Source organism: Hibiscus syriacus, unplaced genomic scaffold, assembly GCF_006381635.1.
Source record: "Hibiscus syriacus cultivar Baekdansim isolate YM2019G1 unplaced genomic scaffold, ASM638163v2 tig00111503_pilon, whole genome shotgun sequence".
NCBI lineage: Eukaryota > Viridiplantae > Streptophyta > Magnoliopsida > Malvales > Malvaceae > Hibiscus > Hibiscus syriacus.
Genome location: NW_024063106.1, coordinates 243,919 through 261,228, shown reverse-complemented (window position 1 = coordinate 261,228; position 17,310 = coordinate 243,919). Strand labels below are relative to the sequence as shown.

The 17,310-nt window shown below is 32.5% G+C and overlaps 2 protein-coding genes across 2 annotated transcripts; one reads left to right on the top strand and one right to left on the bottom strand.

Moving 5' to 3' along the window:
* The first annotated feature begins 4,510 nt into the window (after window positions 1–4,510).
* LOC120163920 (E3 ubiquitin-protein ligase ATL6-like) lies at window positions 4,511–5,670 on the top strand. The gene has a single exon (XM_039173722.1). It carries the CDS (start codon window positions 4,544–4,546, stop codon window positions 5,618–5,620), a length of 1,077 nt encoding a protein of 358 aa, XP_039029653.1. The 5' UTR covers window positions 4,511–4,543; the 3' UTR covers window positions 5,621–5,670.
* Window positions 5,671–12,329: 6,659 nt separating this feature from the next.
* On the bottom strand, window positions 12,330–14,036 carry LOC120163919 (probable glucan endo-1,3-beta-glucosidase BG3). The gene is made up of 2 exons (XM_039173721.1): window positions 13,955–14,036; window positions 12,330–13,312 (listed from the first exon to the last, which is right to left on the bottom strand). The coding sequence occupies exons 1-2, from the start codon at window positions 14,028–14,030 to the stop codon at window positions 12,360–12,362; spliced, it is 1,029 nt and encodes a 342-aa protein (XP_039029652.1). The 5' UTR covers window positions 14,031–14,036; the 3' UTR covers window positions 12,330–12,359.
* Between the last annotated feature and the right edge of the window lie 3,274 nt (window positions 14,037–17,310).

The window sequence follows — 17,310 nt, the reverse complement described above, 5'->3', positions numbered from 1 at the left end:
AGGTCCAGAAAAACCTAGGTAAACTGTCAATATGTTCCTTAGAAGAAATGATACTGTCCATATGTCCCGAAAGACATAGGTAATTATGTCCATATGTTCTGTAGAATATAGGTAAACCCTCGACTCTTGGCATGCCAACTATACCACTAGCTCTCATATCACATAATATGGGCATTATCATTTATAACATTTCATATCATTTGTTCTTTCTCTTCTGTCACATACTACATGTATGTGTAACCATATATTTCATAGCATATCACATGTATCACGTATTACATATTCATATGTCACATAGTTCATATCAATTTGCATAGAATCACGTAGGTTGTTTCATATGGCTTATATCATTTCTCTTTTGTTCATATACATATGTCATATCTTATTCACACATGCTCATATATACATCATATAACACATAGAATAACATATAAAGTAATACATAAATCATTTTCGTGTGATTCACATGTCACCCATCTCATTTCTTATATCTCTTATGCACTTAATCACTTGTCTCATAATTTCATATAATCACATATCACTTATCACATGGTTTATATCTTATGATCACGTAATCATACCAAACATATTCACACATACATGTATTCACATAAATCACATATAGAAATGCACTTACTCTATAGACATATGCATGTATTCATTTTATTGCTCTTATGATCGCATACAATAACATATACCTATTTTCATGTACTCATGCACATATAAGAATTCTATCAAGTATATAACATTTTAGGAGTCACTTATTACCATAGTAACTCCATCACTGGCTCATCGCAAGCCAATGTATGTTCAATAACATACATACAATTAAATTACACTCACCTTAGCCTTGCTTTGATTCGATCATAATTCTTTGATTGTTCCAGAACTTGTTTATGCTCAATATCTACATAAACATAATTTTCGAGACGATTATCAGAAGCCTAAACCTTATAACTTGATGTTAATAACTCATGCTAATTTAATAAACCAAATTTAAACTTTTCCTTTAGGAGTGTACCGATGCACTATGGGTGCATCGGTACCCAAAATAACTTCGAAATTTCCATGCATCGATGCACCCCTTAATGTATCGATACACCTTCAAAATTGTCTTAGTGCATCGGTACACACTCATAGTGCATCGATGCACCTGCCCAATATAGGTTATTTTATCCGAAAATCATCAACACTTCATCCAAATTTTCATGTATAAAATCCTGATTATGCTACTAAATTCATCTATAACAACTTTAACAATTTCTTATCATTCCAACACCTTATAATCTTCCATATTTCATCAAAATTCTTAAGGCTAAGAATCATACCAAATTTTCCATGTTAATCAATATTTGATTTAACACTTATAACTTCTTATTCACACCTATGACAAGTAAAATTTAGTTTCAAATTCAACTTATCAACTCTTTTCCACAAATTCACTTAAAACCCCATTTTCTTTAATCTTTCATAACTTCTTCATCTTTTGATTTTAAGATAACTTAAGCTTTCCTTAAGCTTATTTATCATCTAATGATCAAAACTCAAACTTTAAATCAACAAATAATCAACAAAATAGAAAACTCACCTTTGCAAGCTTGGATCTCTCTTTCTCTCGTACATGAAGAAGAAGAAGATGAAGTGGAGAAAATATCTCCTCATCCTTATCCCTACCTACATATATATCATTTTTTATCATTTCTAAGTCAAATGACCATTTTGCCCTTTCATTCTTTTAATAATTACTAACAACTTTCAGGAAATATCTCCACATAAATCATTAAACTATTCAACTTTTCTACTTTTGTCCCCAAATTCTAAAATTTTACAATTTGGTCACTCACCCGGTATTGAGGATGTTACAATCATGATACTTGTTTCTCATATTTGATTTTGAGTTACATAAATTGGATTTCAAAATTATGTTTCTCAATGGTAACATTGATGTAATATTTTATATAGTGCAATTAAAAATTGTGTCTTATGATACAAAACTAATGATATGCAACTCATTTATAAGTTCAAGTATTACTCCCGTTAATTGTATAAAAAAATTCACCAAGTGATTATATCATTTGGTTTTTAGATGAATTTGGTTGATAATTGTATATAATATAAGTTCAGTGGGAGTAAACAAAATAATACCATGTATTACTAAAGGAACCAAGTTTAGTCTTGATCAGTGCCCTAAGGATGATTTTGAAACTAAGGAAATGTAAAAGGTTCCTTATGCTTCAAAATAAATAAAGAATTTAATGAATACCCAAGTTTATACGCATTCAGGCATAGCGTACAATTTTAGGATATTAAGTAGATATTTAAGCAATTTGGGTATGGATCGTTGGATAGCAGCCAAATTGATTCATACAATATATTTAAGAGCAAAAATGTTACATGCTCACATATCAGAGGTCTAGTAAGTAAAAGATCATCAGGTTTATAGACTCCAACTTATTAGAATATGGATGCAAAATTTTGTCACGTGAACTGTTAATTATGGATTAATAAGAAATACCACTTGAGTTATTCTGTGACAACTAAGTTGTAGTCATTTATTCCATTTATAACAGAAACACCTTAAGTCTAAGCACATAGACATTATGTTTCTATTTGTTAAAGAAAATTTAGAGTGATAATGTGTTTATAGAACATGTTGGTACAAACTCATAACTCAACGCTTACTAAAGAACTGTCACCCAAGGTCTTATATAAGCATACTACTCATATGGGTGTAATATCATTTAAGGATATTTGGTTTTAGTGGGAGTTTGTAATTTTAATGATCGTTTTTTATAGACAAAATTTCAGTTAATTCAATTTTAAGGATATTTATGTTAAAGTTATTTTCTGCAAAAATAAAGTTTGTTTTGGTTTATCTACACTCTGTTTTTTGGTAAAATTTGATCTCATTAATGTTTAAAGAGAACCAGTTGGAAATAGACATGTGTGATTCATATTGCATGTAATTTTCATGCTACACTTCATGATTGATTTATGTCATTTGACTATGTTTGTATACGTGACCATTGACGGATCTAGTCATAATAGATATGGCAAAGGCCGCTTTGATCCTATATGGATTTAGTTGATAGATGATATTGTTATATAATATTTATTATATGATAGCAAATTTTAAGCTGTTAAGGTTGTACATTTGTCAGAAATATATATTGTCATAGTGGGAGATTAATGGATTAAAATCCATATTTATGGGCACATATGTATAATGTACAATGTTATCATAAAGTATGACACAAAATTAAGTGACTAGTTATGTTACATGTGTTATATGTATTAAAGTGTCATGAAATCAAATTATAGATACCATAAGTTGTATTTATAACTTGATGAGGGGCAGAATTATAAATACTTAAAAGATTGACCTAATATTCAATCTATATAAAAAGGTAGTGGTTCCCAAGAAATAGGTTAACTTGTATTACTCTTATTCTCGTCAGAGAGTTTTCACGGCAATAGTACACCTATTATCTAAGAAGATCACATTCAAATAAAAACTCAAAGATCTCAACCTATCAATTAATTCAAGTACGCTTTCGCAAATTTAGTATTATATTCTTTATGATTTGTCATGATTAGATCCTGATCTTGTATCATATTTATTTATGATTTAATTCTAATATAATATTTTCAATCCGAATATGATGAGCATCTAATTCCAATGTCATATAAACACCCTATAGAATTGCTTTAGCCTCTACCAAACTGATTTATATAAAGAGTTTAAACCATTTAACAATGAACGCTCAAATATCATGTAATAGTTAGTGTTCGAACCCATAATCCTTAAGAATAACAATTATCTTTTTAACCACTGAGGTAATTTAATTCGTGCAATAAAGTTCAGGATAAATTACACACTTAGTGCCTAAACTAACAGCTTTGGTCCATTTTAATACCTAAATTTTTAATTTTTTCAAGATCATACATAAAGTTTAGTTTTTGTTCAATTTTAGTTTCCCTGCTCAAAATTTAATGTTAATTTTTTTTAAAAAAAAATAAAAATTTAGGTACTAAAATGGATCAAAATGATAGTTTATGTACTAAATGCGTTAAGTTAGTTTATGTACTAAACGCGTTAAATTTTTAACGGTGAGATACTAAAATAAAATAAAAATTAAACTTTATGTATGATTTTGAAAAAAGATAAAAGATTTAGGTTTTAAACGGATGAAAATTTATAGTTTAAATATTAAATAAGTAGTTTATCTTAAATTTGAAATAATAAGAATAAAATATAAAATATGATATTTAAAGAACATATGATAAAATAAAATAATTTATAAAAAATAGAAAACCAGCTCATCAAAAATAATTATCCGTTTCATAATATAAATATGATTAAAATGTCACGCAAAACATAGAGTCAAACTTGATTAAAAAAATTGATAAATAAAAATTAAAAATAAAGAATGAAAATGATATACAAAGACTAAAATGTAAATTATGCAAATTTAGTCCTTTCCTTCTTCATATTTAAAACCCAACACCCTTCTTTCCACTCACAGATGCTCCTCCTCTCACCATGTTGTACACCGTCCGCCATGGAATCTTTTCTCTTTCCTTCTCACTCTTCTTCCTGCTCCTCCTCCTCTCTCCGCCGCGTTCCTCTGCCCAGGACTTGAACCAAAACGACGACCGTTACTCTTATGGCAGTTTAAACCCTTCCCTGGCCATAATAATCGTCGTTCTCGTTGCGGCCTTCTTCTTCGTCGGCCTTTTCGTGATTTACATCCGGAACTGTTCCGAAGCCGGAGGATCCCGTCGCGGCGTCCACCCCGTCAACGGAGGACCAGGGCATTCGATGCGTGGTCGCGGACTCGAAGCGTCGGTGATCGAGACTTTCCCGATCATGGTTTACTCCGAGGTCAAGGATCATAAGATCGGTAAAGGAGCTTTGGAGTGTGCTGTTTGTTTGAATGAATTCGAAGACGACGAAACGCTGCGTTTGATACCCAAATGCGATCACGTTTTCCACCCCGAATGTATCGACTCTTGGTTGGCTTCTCACACTACTTGCCCCGTCTGTAGAGCTAATCTCGTCCCTCAACCCGGTGATCCCGTGAGTCAAATCACGGCGCAGAGTAACACCGTCGCCGAGTCAGACCTCGAGGCTCAAAACGACGGCGGTAACTCGGAACCGGAAGAGGAAAGACAGATAAATAACAACGTGGTTAACAGTGAGTTAGAGGGACAAGTTAACTCGGAGGTTGAATTAAATAATTCAAACGCAACTTTAAATCGAAACCGTACACGTGGCTCAGGATCTGGCCGTCCACGTAAACTCTTCTTCGTACGATCTCAGTCTTTGGTCCAACCGGGAGAGAACACGGAACGGTTCACTCTACGATTACCTGTCGATGTTCGAAAGCAACTGATGAACCGAAAGTTGAACCGGACAACAAGCTTGGTGTTGCCAAGGGAAAGGAGTTCGCGTCGAGGGAAGCTGGACTGCGGAGCTAAGTCGGACCGGTGGGTGTTTAGTAACAAGCCACCATTTTTCGGTCGGGCCTCCTCCATAAAATCACCGAAGGTGGCAGGCGAAGGAACCTCAACTTTGCCGGTTGGAGCCGAGTCTGACCCCAGCCGTCCACCGGTTTAAGGGTTTAATATTCAAGTCAACTTAAAAGCCACGAGGTTTGTGTAGAAATGTACATTATGCTTAATTCACTTTTAAACAATTTTGGTTTATTTATTTATCTGCACAATGTACGACAAGTAGAGTAGTGGTAGACCATGTCAATAGGAGAATTAATGATATTTTATTTCTTTTTTTTTCTAATTTTATTAATAAGTATTGATTTTATTTTGAATGTAATCAGAAAATAATATTGACTGCCACCTTGTATTTTTAAGATAATTATTTATAACAAAAAAATGTTCAACATTTCTGGGTAGCCAAGCTTGAATGATTTGGTTGACTAGAATAAATATTGCAATATAATGGGTTTTGAGCTTGAAACATGGGAGCTAACGAGTTCTTTTATGCTTGATACCTTGCAAGTTGGTGAACTTGAAACGATAACTCCAACTTCCAGATCGATAGAGTAATATATTGCAATATTATCATACTTGAAAGCTTACAAGCTTAAAATTATCAAACTTGACTCAAACTTAAAATAAATAAATAAATTAAAGTTCGACTCGAGCTTAAAAAAACTTGAACTTGAAGACTTAGTTCGATTGAAACTCAAACTCGAGCTTAACAAAACTTGAACTCAAAATGTTCTCAGACTTAGTTCGATTAATACTCAAGCTCGAATTCAATTTAAACTTGAATATCTTAATCTGTCTCGTCTCATTTACAGCTTACTCTTGGATTTGCTTCACTACAACTAGCTAGTTAGGGTTTTTTATGTGGTTTAAGATGTGAAAAGAAACAACATTTAATTCTTAATTGCATTGTTCAACTTCCAGCAAATCTAAATCATGAACCTCGGAGGTTAGACTTTTAGATTGTTTGATCCTCGTTCAACATGCACTGAGTTCTGTCTTGTAGCCGACCAAGCCATTGCTGACGTTTGAACCAAGGAATTTCGTGGACCACGAGGAATCAAATATGATCTACGTTTCGTTGAATCGAAATTATGAAATTGCAAGAAATAAAAGCTTGACATGTTCCACTTATACATGTACGAATACTTCCAATTAGGTTTGACTAAGGCATTCGACAAAATACAAAATCGATTAGAAGTTTAATATTAAAATAATTTATAAGTTATATGTGATCTATATGTGGTGTATTCTCATAGTTGGTAAAGATGCAGTAGGTAATGCGTATAAGGTGTGGTGTTTTACATGTTAGAGACATAGTTTTGATATATATATATATATATATATATATATCCTAATGTAAAACTTTATAATTTTATATAGATTTAAGACCGTTGAATGAGTAAAAATATATTATTAAGATTGATTCATTTATTTTCAGTAAATATATTTTCATTTCTTACTGCTAATCTTAGTCATATATTTTCCTGATCTATTGGTCTTAAATTTGTGTAAAACTAAAAGATTTGTATATTGTATAACAAGATCCCTTAATGAGTGGTGTAGCTCGTGAGTTGTTTGAACTCGGCTCAATTAATGTTCAATTCGAATTTGAGTTAGACTCGAGACCTTAACGAGTTGAGTCGAGTAAAGATTAACTTGACTCGATAGGTTTGCGAGCATTTTATTAACTTTTTAATTTTTTTAGTAGTTATCATTAACACTATTGCATTGAAAGGTCTAACTAATAATTACTAATTAGCTAATAGATAATAAAAAATATGTTAAATTAACAATTAATAATTACTAATAATTTATTAATTTTCTAATAAACAACCAAAAAGATACTAAATTGTTAATTATGTTAACGATTATTAATTTGCTAATAGACTATTGTATTTCAAGGTTTTAGCTAAAGCTTGGCATAGAAGAGATCATGACAGTATGCTATAGGTTAGTATGTCCTTAAATTTCTCTCACTAGTTCTTGGAAGGATTCAACAATGGTTTAAGGTCATTGGAATAAGATGAAGAATTGGGAGGTTTCTCTTTTTCAATCGATTTTAAGCGAGAATTGAAGGGAAAATGATGTTTTCACTCTAAATTCTTATTTAGCTAATTTCCTAAGTATAAATTTTTTTTACACTAATCACCTAATTCATAATTGCTATAATATAAAAGTTTGACAACTAGAATATAATGTGGATCAAAATCCATTTTATGTTTATTTTGGAATATTTTCCAAGCAATTCTTCAACCTTTACTTCCTTTACAAGTTGATCCTTAAATTTTTAATTATTGTCTTTGAATTTTTAATTAATATCAGATTGAATCATCATTTAATTCAATAAACTCAATTGAATCTAACTGATAAAAATAAATACTTGATCCTCGAAGAGATTTTCCAATCACTTAAAAAAATAATCTAGTTCGAAATTGAAGATGTTACATATTTGTATTTAAATTTTAATAACACTTATGTTTAGAGTTTAATATCTAACATTTATTTTTATTCATTTATAAATAGAAAAATAAAATTATGATTTTTTTATTAGAAAATATGTAAAGTTTACTGTCTGTTAATCTCATTAGTGAATGACGGACTATGAGAGGATGGTGCCACCCTTATATAATTGTTCGAGTCATTGGTATATCCCAATTAAACATCATGGGTCATACAATTTAGACGGTGTCAGACCATTTCACTATTTAATTATGTTCAATCAGATTAATTGTCGTTAAAAATCAAACGGCGCATCTGATGTATATTTTTTACTATTTTCGTTATTCCATGTTGGATAAACTTTTTAACACATCAGAATGCCACGTAAAAAAATTGGTAAACCATAAAGCCACATTTTTTTTATATAAAGGAATATAAACTCATTTGGGAAAGGGTCTTCTTCTTCTTCTAAACCCCAAGCAAGCTACTACAAAAGAGAAAATATAAACAATCAAGTGAAGGAAGAAGAAGAGAAAGCTGAAATCAAAGAATGGATGCAGAAAACGCAAACCGATTGTGCTTCTGTGGAGTTCGTTCAACGATGACAACTGACTGGACTAACGAAATCCGAGAAGAAGATTTTTGGGATTGTGAAAATTATGGAAAAGACATTAGGGTTTGCAAGTTTTTTTGTTGTTGATATGATCCACCAGTAAGTTCGCGCTCAAAGGTTGCTATTTCTGGTTTTCTTAAAAGGATTGGAGCCATGGAGCAAGAAAGAAATAAACAAAAATTTGTTTGGATTTTTTTTTGTTCTTAGTGGGAGTGATATTAGAAATTTCCATCTCTTAATTTGAGAAAGAAAATGGTTGTGTTCTTAGTGGGACTGAAGATTGAGAAAGAAAATGGTTGTGTTCTTAGTGAAACTGAAAATTTAGGGTAATGTTTGTATTTTACTGTTTGTGTTTATCATTGTAATGTTTTGTGGTTGCTATGTTGTAATTGAAATATCAATGTATTATAATGTTTATTAATGTAATGCAGTGTTTATCATTACTAAATAAAATGTGTTATGAACAAAGAAGACATATGATTTGTAACATATTTGAGAAATATATGAGTAATGTTTGAAAGTATATATCAGCAATATATTCCATGCATAATATATCTAACACCATTCATTCATTTCATAATTTCAAATAAGTTTTCTTTGTATTTTATACATAACATGTTTAACCAATATACATAAGTAAAATAATACATTGCATGTCACATGTCTTAACAATGTTTGATCAAAAGATGTGAACCACTTAACTAAAGCTGACAAAAGGTTGTGCTATTTGTAACCATAGTGGATAACAAGTTCACAAGACGATTCACATTTGGTTAAATGTCATTACACAAAACATAAACAAAATATTTTTGGTGGAAACATAATCAAGTAGCACCTTTATGCATATTTAGAGATGATTAACTGCCAGAACTACCCTGACGTAAGGGTACTGTAACATCCTAATCCAATTCGAACCGAAGGTCATCAAATTTCGATTTTACATGCAACCACGTGAGTGACTAACCACTTTTAAAAAAAAAGTTTCATGAAGGTATCTTCCATAAAATTTAATTACCACAAAAATACAAAATATAAGTGTTTAATACGGGGAGCTCCCGACATAAGTCTCCAAAATATATCATTAATTTAAAATACATAATTTATGACTCAATATACAAATAAGGGTCTATGACAGTACATGCCCTCTAAAATTCTCGAAGCGTACTCTGAAGAAGTCGAGTCTGGAATCCAAGTTTGGCGAAGAGCTCCTCAGTTGGCACCTACTAACCTACGCACGGAAACACATACCTTTACCCTAAGCTCACAAGCTCTATGCCACCAAAAATAACCAAGCTATACTACATGCATCCAATATATAAGCATGATACAATATAGTCATGAGCAATGCAAAACTCAAGGAAACGGTAAGTATCATAGTGTAGTTCGAGGTCACATAGGATCACAGAACTCACAACACTCTTTACTTACAACACTTAAGGAAGACATGGGTCACGCAAAATCAGTGTCTCCTTAAAACTTGGGTCAAGTCCGGATCACGAAGCATCGACACTTGCCCGACTAGCCTACTCCTCAAGAGTACTTGGGATGTCCATATTGTACACACATAACGTTCATGTTGTTAAGTGACTCGAGTGTCCTCGTCGTCTCGTCGAGTATCAAACAATGCCAGTTTTATGTCACTTTATTTCGTAACTTTGTTAGTTGAGCTTGATCATTATCATTAGTTTTTGGATTTAGGGTTTAAGTAATTAGGTAAAACAATCAACGGACCAAACTGGACTCATTCAAACATGTTGAGGCCAAGACAACATTTCATAACACTTTATAGCTCTATTGAATGAAATTCTACCCTTTTCCGTCGGCAAAACAATGAAGGGATCAATCCTTTAATTAGAGGGATCGATCCTTTTCTCCGAGTGATCGATCCTTTTGAAAAGGGATCAATCCTAGGCAGAACAGAAAGTTTAGGAATGATCCTTTTGGTTGAGGGATCGATCATTCGATCCTTTTTCCTGAGGGATCGATCCATTGCTGGACATAAACTTTGGGATTGATCCCTTTGGTCGAGGGACCAATCCTTTTTTCTGAGAATGTTTTATTTAAGCTCATAAAACACCAAAAAATCAACTCAATAATTTCCTCTAAGGCTAGCAAACATGCTTAACATCTTATTTAGAGTCTTAGAGGTCAAAATGTACTTTCATGCTTGCAACACACAAATACTAATCTTGCCATGGAAATTACTCTAGCATGTTTCATGAATTAAACCATACTATTTATGCACATTTAATGAACTACACGTGGTATGGACAAGTTAGAATTGTGTTACCTTGAAGCTAGGTGACTGAAAAACGTCCTCAAATCACCCAAGGACTAGCTTTTCCTTGCCTTTAGCTTTTGACTCTCCTCTTGCTCTTGCACTAATCAAATCAAGCATAATGAGTTGTTAACTCATTTTGAACCTTAGGAAGAATCTAGAAATGTTTTCTTACAATTTAAACCTCATAAAACGAACCAGAACTTAGTATTCTATAAACCCCACTAAAATCCTTTTTGGTTAACTTACCCAAACCTTGCAAAAAGAGAGCTTAATTTGAAGCTTAAGAGGTGTAGTTCATGATTCTTACCTTATAATTCACAAGGGATGGTTGGTTTTCCTAAAGGTTCAACCTTTCTTTATTTTTTGAAGGAGAAGAAGGTGGCAAGGAAGAGAGGAAGAATACAAGGAAATGTGAGGAAAAAAAGAAGGGCTAACAGACGTGATATCATCCCAATTAAATGGGATTCGACCTTTGTTTGAAAATTTATGATAATTGTTCACCTAGTCCTTCCTCCCTTGGTCCATGATTAAAAGCATCCCCTTTAATAGCTAGCTAGGCTCATCCCAAGCCCAAATCAAATCCACTTGGATCCAAATGTTCATATACTAAGGTAAAATCATTCATAAGCTCAAACGAATAAATCCGAAACTCCTAATTCGTATTTTGGGCCGTTACAGGTACAGTAGGGTTGGACACCCATCTCACATTATAGACTCCTAAAACATGGTTGGGCATCCATCTAACAGTATGGACTAGTTTTGGACGTTGTGAGGGTGTTAATCCTTCCCCACGCGTAGCAGACTCTAAAACTCTTAAAAAAAAATCTGGTAACACACAGACCCATCTTATCTTTTTTAAAATGATTTTTCTTAAAAAAAATTAAAAGTCGTTTTTAGGTATTTGACCTACATCAAAGGTCGATGGCGACACTAATTTTTATTTTGTTAAAAAAATGGTGTTGACAAGTTAAAAAATATGTGTCTAACGTTTCCGACGTTATACTTTAAGGTGTTTGTCGTTAAATTTAGCCGTTAAGTGACATGTGTCAGACTTATTAAAATTTTAAAAAATATATTTTAAAAAATTTGAAATTTTAAAATTTGAAATTTTATATGCATGATGTGCATCACTTAACGATCGAATTTAATAGTGGTATCGGTCTAGACATCTAAAAGCGTAACATTAGAAACGTTAGACACTCATTTTTTTAAAAAAAAATCTTTTAACTACGTAAAGTTAACTTTAAATATAATTTAGATACTTATTTTTAAATTAATCCTTAACAAAACCTTTGCAAATTTCATGTTGACAATGTTGCCATAAAGGCCGAGTCCTTCAACCATTCAAAGCTAATTTGAAGACAAAGATGACTTCCAAGAAGACTTCGTATTCTTCTAGCTTTCATCATTTTATTTTCAATATTACTATGTAACAGACACATGCGTTTACAGGGAGAAGCGAAACGCTCTTATTATCCAAATACCTTGGTCTAATGATTTTCCGGCAGCTGTTTAGTTAAAATTGATAGCGTATTTAGGCTGCCGATTGGGAAGAAAAAGTCCCCAGTGCCTTTCGATCTCTTCCCCAGGTTTACCATTCTCATCAAACATGGCGAAAATGTAAGTTTCTATAGCCCTTCCAGGCTTCTTCGGCGTCCCATTTCTCACATGCTGTATCAAATTCTGATTATAAGTTCTCGCATTATCGATATTCGTTGCTCCCCTTTTCCGACCTCCAGCCGACGGCCATCCGCTCTCCGATACAACTATCTCCAAAGAACCGCCACCGGATTTTTCCAGGGCGGAGTAAACGGCGTCCAATATGGCGTCGAAAAGGTTACGGTACTGCAACGGAGGATCCGAGACGACTGGGTTTTGTGATCTGAAGAGAGCGTAATCTAAACTGATGACGGGGTTGTCGTCGTAGCTGAAAAACGGGTACAAGTTGACGAGCAACGGAGCTCGGTTGTTCACCAGGAAGCGGATGATGGGGTCCAGAATCTGTCTTGATTCGGGCTTGAAAGACCCTCTCGATGGAGGGGAAGACTCCGAGAGTGTGATGGTGTCGATGGCGGTGGAAACTTTGATTTTATTATCAAGTCCGGCGGAGACTATGGCGTTGTGAATGTTTTGCATCGCGGGGAGTAGAGAACGTGCAGCGGGATCCGAAGGTTGGACTTCGTTTCCGACGGCGATGTAGCGGAAGTTGACGTCGGCGTAGTTCCTGACGTTGTTCAGTACCCAGGTGTTGGCTTCGGCTTGGCTGCCGGCGATCCGCTGAAGGTTGTCGTTGGGAAGGCCTAACATTACCTCGATGTTGGAGCCTTTGAGAGCACGGAGAGCATCTTGGTCGGGATCATAGAGTCGCATTCTCCTTATGTTTCTCTGGTTGAAGAGGGCTACAACGTCGGCCTTTGACGGTAAGTTGTTGCCCATCATGCCGTAGCAAACACCTACTTGGCCACCTACGTTGAAATAATAATATTTTTTAGTTGAACTGAATTTTACTTGCCTCTCTATACACTATTTTACGCTAAATTATCTTCTATTTTAACATAAAACATCTATTTGATCATCTATTTATTATTTAGTTTTTATTTTGATGATTTAATTATTTTTTTAAATCATATCTAATGTTATATTTTTGTTGTCATTTGGTTATCTGTCGTTAAAAAATTAACAGTGATATTGATATAGTATTTTTTTAATACCTTATGATGACATGTTAACATTATTACTAATTTTAAACGAGTGATTAAAACAGAAAAGAGTAATATTAGCAATGATTTCTTAAAGAATAATAGTTGTGCGGCCAAAACAAAAACAAGTTATTGGTAGATGACCAAATAGATAGTTTACTCTATTTTTAAAGTAGACGCGCATATATTAACAACACAAAATTTTTATACGTGAGACACAAATAAAATCTCAAGTAAGTACAATCATTAATTTAAATGGATAATCAACCTAAAAATGAATTTCAAAGTAACTTATATGTGTGGTTAATTTAGTTTATTGGTGATACATAAAAGTATACATTATCGGTACAACAAATATTAATATTTTATTCGTAACTAATACATGTTAGAGAGAGAAAGAGAGATTACTTGTGGGATGGAAAGAAGCCATTAGCAGGCCAAAGAGCAGCAGCATTGCTGAAGCCGTAAAACCGAAGTTAGCCATGGAGAAACTGAGATAATGAGCAATGGGTTTAGAGGCTTAAGATGAAGTGCATTATATAGGGCACCTAAATTCTAAATGCACCGTCAATCACTCCATGGAAATACTATGTCATCCCATAGAAGTCAGCTTAGCATCACCATCAACTTAGTCTTTGTTTCAAGTAAATAAGGTGCATCATTTCAAGCAAGAGAAATTCCTTGCTAAATCTTCTAACAATCGGGACAAAATAACACCAATTCTAACACGGCATACTCTTGACTTGTATTGCTTTAATATGGATGATTCCACGTGGTAATTGGGGGAAGTAGCACTTAGGAATTGTACTATAAATCATACATATTACGAGTTATTTGAGATTGATTAATTCTTAAATTGAATTAATTCAATTTAAGGTTGAACTCGATTCAAATTTTTAACGAGCCGAAACGAGCAACTTGATACCCGAGTCGAAAAGCTCGCGAGCTACTCGGGAAAAAAATAATATATTAAATTTTAGATTTTTTAAATTAAATTATTAATAATATTAATATTTATATGTTATTAAAAAAAATACAATACAAGACTTTCATATTAAAATTTTCAAATCGAATTAAATCTAATTTTAAAATTTTTGAAATCGAGTCAAACTTAATAACTCGACTTATTTTCATCCCCAAATATAAATATCATTGCCCAAGGGTTATCATTTCAAAATAATAAAACTAAAATCTTATCCTTCGTCAAGTTTCTTGTTTTGAACGTCTCATTTCTAGAATTATGAATATCAAGAAGCATGCCTTAATTAATTTCAATGCATTATCTCGTTGTTTTTGTATATATATATATATATATATATATGTGTGTGTGTGAGAGACACTCTAAGAACATGCTTCGAGATACATAATAAATATTAAATTTATAAAAAAATATATAATTAAAATCTTTAAAATAAAAAAATCTCAATTTTTTTAAAATATATATTTTAAAAATCAATTTTTTGAAGTTTCTAGAAAAAGTATAATGTTTTTTTAAAAATAAATCAAAACTCATTTTTAAAATTTTATGATTTGTTTCATTCCATAAAATTGAAGTATCTAAATTAAATTTTAACAAAATACATTTAAACCTATAATTTAGTATAAGAAAACGAGGTTAATTAACAAACATTACTAGTAATCCACGAAACACTACAGGCCGTCGAGCGCGACTGCCTCGTCTATCGCTCTTACATCGCCGTCGGCACCTACTAGGTACAGCCTTCCTTTTTCTACTGAAATTTTATTTTATTCTTCTTCTAATACTTGCAGTCTCTGATACTCGTATTTGTTTCTCGAATCTTAGCTGGTAATCAATGAGATCGAGTCCTCCACCACCACTCCTCTCGAAGTCATTAAATTGCTGGCCCAATATCTCTCCAACCTTCATGATGAGATGAGCTTCGTTTTAGATCTGTTTGAATTTCGTTGTTATGTATACAGTTTTGCAAAAAGAATGGAGAAAATTTGTTTTGATTTGGGACTTACGGTTGGGTTTTACAGAACCGTCACATTTAAGAATCAAAATTGTGAGCTTGAAAGAGTGTATATTCCTCTAAGTCAATCTCTGTGCTACTTCCTTTGCAAAAAGCCTTTCTTTTGCTTTCATTCGAGCTTATGACGTGGATGCATGATGCCACCTCCCCACTTATTCTCATCGTACTGCACAAGCGGAAGATAGGGTTGGTCAGCAGTAGAAATGTTTGTGACGAGCCAAAAGGAAGGGACGGTCACCAGCAGCGGAGAAGATAAACAGTAATAGAGGTGTGTGGCGCAAACGGAAGATAAGTTTAGAGAGAACATCAATCAGGGGTGTATCTAAGCCATGCCCCCCTATGCCTAGAAAGGGTAAATTGCTTATTAAGTCATTATTATTCGATTTCTATTTTGGTCACTCAACTATTATTTATTTTAAATCACACTTAATGTTATATTTTAGTTATGTTTTGGTCTCTCATCTTTAAAAAAAAAATAGTGGTGATGTTGATGTATAATTATAAGATAATATCATGTCATGATAGAAAAAAATTAAAAAAAAACATGTTAACATCATTGTTATTTTTTAACGGTAGATGATCAAAATATATATATATATATATATATATATATATGAATTTTTTTAGATAAAATTTGTATTATGCTTATATTGGCCCAGTCTATAAATTTTTTTTGGATGGTGCTTAGTCTAATGTTCATTTTGTCGTCTATTATACAGAAACACTGTGTTTTGTTCCACTGTCCTTTTTGCTGCCGAAGGTCTTGTTGTTTTCGAATAGCAAATCACTTTGATTGAACGAAATTGCAGGTCTCTATCTTCTGCGATCGCCATTGCTCCACTAACCTCAACTTTTGTCTCTTCCCCATGAATCTTCTAGTTCTGTGATCATGTATCTACAATTCTTTTTTGAGAAAATACGGACTGTTTTCTAAAAAATTTAAAGATCAATGAGAACTCTTCTCTGATATTGTGCATGAACATTTCTATTGAAATTACGGAGCGTTTTAACTACTCTAAGGGGGTGTTTGGTTCAAGGATTGTGGGACATTTTCATGTTTGGTTGGCCGATAATCTCATTTCCGGTAATGTTTTATTACTAATAGTAGATTTTTTTGGGTATACTACCAGGAATATCATTACCTCCCTTCCCTTAGGTATTGTAACATTACCGGCGTTTTGACTGAAATGCCCTTAAATTTTTATTTTTTTTCAAAAATATCATTCTTCTGTTATTGAATAATAAAAATTCTACGAAGGTTAAATTAAAAATGTATCCTTAAATTATTTTAGATTTACAAAAAAATCTATAATTAAAATTTTATATGAAGTTCAGGGGTTAAAAAAAATTACCCTTTCATTAAACCTTTTTTATATTTTTAATTTTGTAAAAAAATATATATAAATATTATGAATTTAATTTTTTTAAAGAAAATATATAAATATTTTACAATTTATAATATTATAAAAATATATAATAAGGACAATTTAGTCAAATATACATTCCAATAATCTTACATTCCTGCTAAACCAACCAAACACAAAATACAATATTCCCAGTAATTCTATTCTCTGGTAATCTTTTATTCCCACCGATAATCTTACATTCTGTGAACCAAACGCACCCTAAAGATTATTCATTAATCGTAATTAATGCTGCATACAATTTGATGATAGAGAAAAGAGTTGTCGTTTTAAAAATTTGAATTTTGAACATACAAAATGCCGCATTTTTTAAGCATTTCGAACATAAAGTTGCATGCCACGCCGG

Bases quoted from the DNA above. Each gene is read 5' to 3' on its own strand.
- LOC120163920 (XM_039173722.1), top strand. From the start codon at position 4,544: ATGTTGTACACCGTCCGCCATGGAATCTTTTCTCTTTCCTTCTCACTC.
- LOC120163919 (XM_039173721.1), bottom strand. From the start codon at position 14,030: ATGGCTAACTTCGGTTTTACGGCTTCAGCAATGCTGCTGCTCTTTGGC. The intron at 13,313-13,954 runs GTAATCTCTCTT...ATTTCAACGTAG, and splicing joins GGCTTCTTTCCATCCCACAA to GTGGCCAAGTAGGTGTTTGC.